The sequence below is a fragment of the Anticarsia gemmatalis genome, chromosome 3, assembly GCF_050436995.1.
Source record: "Anticarsia gemmatalis isolate Benzon Research Colony breed Stoneville strain chromosome 3, ilAntGemm2 primary, whole genome shotgun sequence".
In the NCBI taxonomy this organism is placed as follows: Eukaryota; Metazoa; Arthropoda; class Insecta; order Lepidoptera; family Erebidae; genus Anticarsia; species Anticarsia gemmatalis.
Genome location: NC_134747.1, coordinates 13,374,345 through 13,378,912, shown reverse-complemented (window position 1 = coordinate 13,378,912; position 4,568 = coordinate 13,374,345). Strand labels below are relative to the sequence as shown.

Sequence of the window (4,568 nt, the reverse complement as noted above, 5' to 3'; positions counted from 1 at the left end):
GATGACATTTGAGAAAAATGTCAAGTTCAGAAACTCATTCCGGGATTAAGAGTTTCTTTGAGCGGATCGACTCAGACTTCCAAAGTAAAAAGAATATGTTAAATAAAAATGTAATCTGTATTTCAAATTGACAATAAAATTGAAATAAACACCTTTTAAAGAGAACAATCAATGAAAAGAATAGGGTGTAATAAAAAAAATTACAACTGGTGTTCTTAGTTTCTGAACGCATTCGTTATGACAAAATTGCGTTTCATTTAACGCAGAATATTTGGATAAACATTTTCCCGTTGCATAGTAGTTTAACTTCTATATAAATCTATGATTTAAATAGCCGGTATGCTTAAAGCCGATGCATTACATGAACCTGCATTTAGGAACCACAGGAGATTCTACAAATAGCCATAAAATATAAAGTTAACATCAAAGAGTAGTAACTACATACTCCTTGAATTTATTATTTATGCTAAAAACGTGGTTGTTTGTAAAATAACAAAGTTTTTGTCAAACCATCCTGATTGGATCATAACATTATTAAAAATTACAAAATATTGAAATAGCCAAAAATATTTGTTGAAAAAATGGACGTCGATGTTCAAACGCATGATGAAAGTATTAGAAAAATAGAAGATATAATTGATATACAAAAAGCAAATGGAAACTTTCGTCAAGTGGCCTTCAACCTTCCATCGCAGTCAGAAAGTACTGCAGCTAATTTAGCTAAAAGTTTAGAATCAGGCTTGACTCTAACAAAATCGGACAGCGAAAGCAAGAAGAAATTAAAGAAAATGCGTTCGAACCGGCAGAAAAGTCCATTGTCAGATGTTATATCGTGGCCTAGTGACTCGGACATAACCGTTCTTAGAATGAAATTATGTATAACTAGCAGCGACTTGAAGGAAAAAGTTGGTAACCTTATTCCTGGAGACGGGTTGCACCAGCGCGATAGCTCTTCAATGATCAATTTAGCTACATTGATCCGTCAATCGCAGCCTCCTTCTAAACACAGTTTCAATATTGAAGAGTATCTTTTGCCGTTGACATCTTGGGAGCGAGAGCGGGACCAGGAGCCGGAGTCAGAGGCTAAAGATCCTATCTTGAAGGTGGAGGAGCCTGAAGCCGTTGACTTCGAAACGAAATTTAAGAATGATTATGATGTGTATGATGCTGTGTGCAGTCACAGGCATGGCAATTTTAGTTCAAAAGATTCAGCATCAGAGTTTTCAAAAGTCGGTACAGTATCGAAGTTGGCAAGGTTTCTACGTCTCTACTTCTGTCCTTGTTGCACCTGTTTGTACAAGCTCGAGAAGATAGGTGAAGATCCTTCAATGTATTTTACTAAAAGAAGCTGTAACATGATGAAAGAGATGTAATACGCACATAAAAATTGAAATGTAAATTACAAAGCAGTGTCAGTACTTTATTCTTTTTATTTAAGTAAAGATGCGCTCTCAAACTATTGTGAATCTGAATCTTGCTATGACAAAAAAGTCAGGCGCCATCACGTAAATTAAACACTTTTAATCATCTGTTGCCGATACGAAATGCTTTTAAATCATAAATAGGTATGTACTAATATAATGAATAAGTATCTTAATTTCCTGTGATGCTGACCAACTGACATAAATAAATCTTAAGCCCGGTAGCCAGTTCGCGCGCACGACATCATTGTCCGAACTCTGCATGCGGTCAGTCATGTTGCGAGAATTGGAACAGCTGCGAGCGCTGTGACTCTAGCATATTATGTCGTAGTTCTGGGTCACTGATTTGACATTTACTATTGCCGGATAAACTACCGAAACAGTAGACTGTATGCATGTAACAGAACGACATTTCTATAATTGATATATAATAATAATCAGGGTTTGGTATTGTAGAAAGAAATGTGCATAGTGCGTTTTAGATAAGAAAAGCTATTCGTTGATACTTAGGAATGTATTAATACACTAGCTGACCCGCGCAACTTCGCTTGCGTCACCTAAGAGAATGGGTCAAAATTTTCCCAGTTCTTGCAACATTTTTCGTTGCTACTCCGCTCCTAATGACCGTAGCGTGATGTTTTATAGCCTATAGCCTTCCTCGATAAATGGGATATCTAACACTGAAAGAATTTTTCAAATCGGACCAGTAGTTCCTGAGATCAGCGCGTTCAAACAAACAAACTCTTCAGCTTTATTATATTAGTATAGATTCCTAAGTATCAACTAATACAGACTAGTTTTAACTTAGAACTTAGAAGCACTGTCTACTTAAGTACCCGCTTGACATAGGTACTATATGGGTTCTAAAACCGTGTTTCCAAGTTGATGCTAGCCTATAAGTAGTCCCAAAATAATTATAGTGCACTGACCAATGGGGAGCGTATGTTTCAAAATAATGGGTACCAAAACAGGCCAATCAGGCGTTAGGTTGTTAAGGGATAAATCGTCAATCAGTCAACTTTTTGTAGATTGCAAAGAGAGTGAGATAAATAGGTATGCCAGTATGTAACATTTGTTGAGTAAATAGTTATCTTTCAGTCACGGCATTGTTATGGAGATAATATGGATGTCTTTACAGGCAGGCTGTCGAAATTTGTCTGTCGTCGGTAAAACATTAGCTTTGTTTTCTTAGGTTTGCTTCTTAGAACGTAATTTTAAGTCATTTGTCAGGTTTATTAGTAAACTCTAACACAGTCTATGGAAGGCGTGAGAGAGAGAGAGAGAGAGAGAGAGACCATAAGTTTATTCAAGACAAACATTTAAAAAAATATAGTTTTTGACCTTAACACAATAGATAGTGTATCAATTACAAATCGCTAACAAATAATGATCTATCTATCCGACCGATTTCGGCCATGGCGACCACTTCAACTCCTAATTAAGTCGGTGCTGATACGCACGCAGATGGCTAATATAGCCAATTTGATTAGAAAATTCAAGTGTGCAGTGCGTGAGTTTACCGCTTATATTATTATTATTTTTGGGTGTAACAAAGAATACCTACCTAGGCAAACCATCGTTTAAAGTAAAAAGTAAGTTATCTGTCATTTTTATTTTATGTCCAGCAACGGGTGACAAAATTCTAAACCAACCATTTTGCAAATCCATGCAACACAATTCAATGTCTGTGTCTCGAAATTTAATTAATAAGATTGCTTAAATCAATACCCGCTAACAACGCATTCTTTACCAACACTTACAATGACTGACTGGTAATAAAAATCGTGAGTGGTCGTGAAAACATCGCATGTCGAAGTACAAAAACCTAGGTTATAGTTTCACAGCAATTTATACATTTACATAAATCCAATGTATACGTGTTGCAACTTCCTCACTACAAACTAATGCTTTCGATTTTTTTATAATCACGAATTAAGCGGGAATATACGGATAAGTATTTAGCTCCCTGCAATCTTCTGTAATTGGATAATTTTGGGATAATTACTTAAATCGTTAGTTCCTTGATTAACGTAGATAATAATCTGCATAACATGCACATTTTGTTCTTGTACCAGTAATACGAGAATGAGAGAAATCGTTCTCCGAAAATGATATCCCCCAAGTTATAGGTACGTTTCTTTGCTGCGAAACAAAATCATTGATATTGAACTAGAAGATTCATTTTTTACTTTACGAAAACCGTTATATAGGTACTATTTCAAATTGAAATTTTAGGTGGTTATCTTTAGTCTATCGTATTTGCGAATAAACTTTGAACTATGGTACAAAAATACTCCTAATTCCGTGTACGAAAAATAGAAGAATCAAATAATACACGAACAGTTTCGTCTTACACAACGACAGTAGTCACTGTAGTACTATAGTACTTATTATTCTGTGACTGTAGCCCTGATTTACACTTATTTAAAGTTCGTTACTTAACAAGATCATGTAGCCTTATCACGAATAAATAACAAAACGGATATCGATAGAGCCATTCGTCTGCGATATTATAATAACTGCTAGTCGCGCTCGAGGTCTCACATTCATTAATTAAACCATGCCGATTATCTCAACAAGCTAGGCCCACGCAAAAATGGAACAATGGCTGAACTTTATTTTAATAATTTCATGTAGCAAGGTCCTCCATTCACTGAATGATTATCTCTTATTAAATGTCTTTTCTTTTTCTTAACTAAACGCTGTTGATATCAAAGTCTGCATTTAGCTTTACTGAACGTAAAAGAAAAACATTAAGTATTCATTTACAGATACTATAGCTTAATAAAAATAACAAGTTTGATTAGACCTTTAAAATGGCCACTAATTTTACAAAAAAATGTCTTCGGAGTCATAGGTTGTCTGCACTACACATACAAACCGTTAACTTAAAAGCCAGTCGACTAAATTATTGCTTTACTGGCAGGTACGAACCTGACGGCCCTAAGGACAACTTCTCCTTAGAGACTAATGACTAACACTAGGTGGTCTTAAAAGCCTGGCCCGACTGTGCATCTAGCTAGCTCTACAAAACATATGCCTCAATATGGCGCAGTAATTAAGGTGGCACTACAAGTGCGTCGAGGGTTCGATTCCCACACGGAGCAAATATTTGTGCAATCCACAAATACGTAGTTGTTTCGTGTC

The 4,568-nt window shown here is 35.7% G+C and overlaps 1 protein-coding gene across 1 annotated transcript; it reads left to right on the top strand.

The window, feature by feature from the left end:
• The first annotated feature begins 503 nt into the window (after positions 1-503).
• Positions 504-1,412, top strand: LOC142987085 (uncharacterized). Its single transcript, XM_076135636.1, has one exon. It carries the CDS (start codon positions 582-584, stop codon positions 1,371-1,373), a length of 792 nt encoding a protein of 263 aa, XP_075991751.1. The 5' UTR covers positions 504-581; the 3' UTR covers positions 1,374-1,412.
• Positions 1,413-4,568: the final 3,156 nt, after the last annotated feature.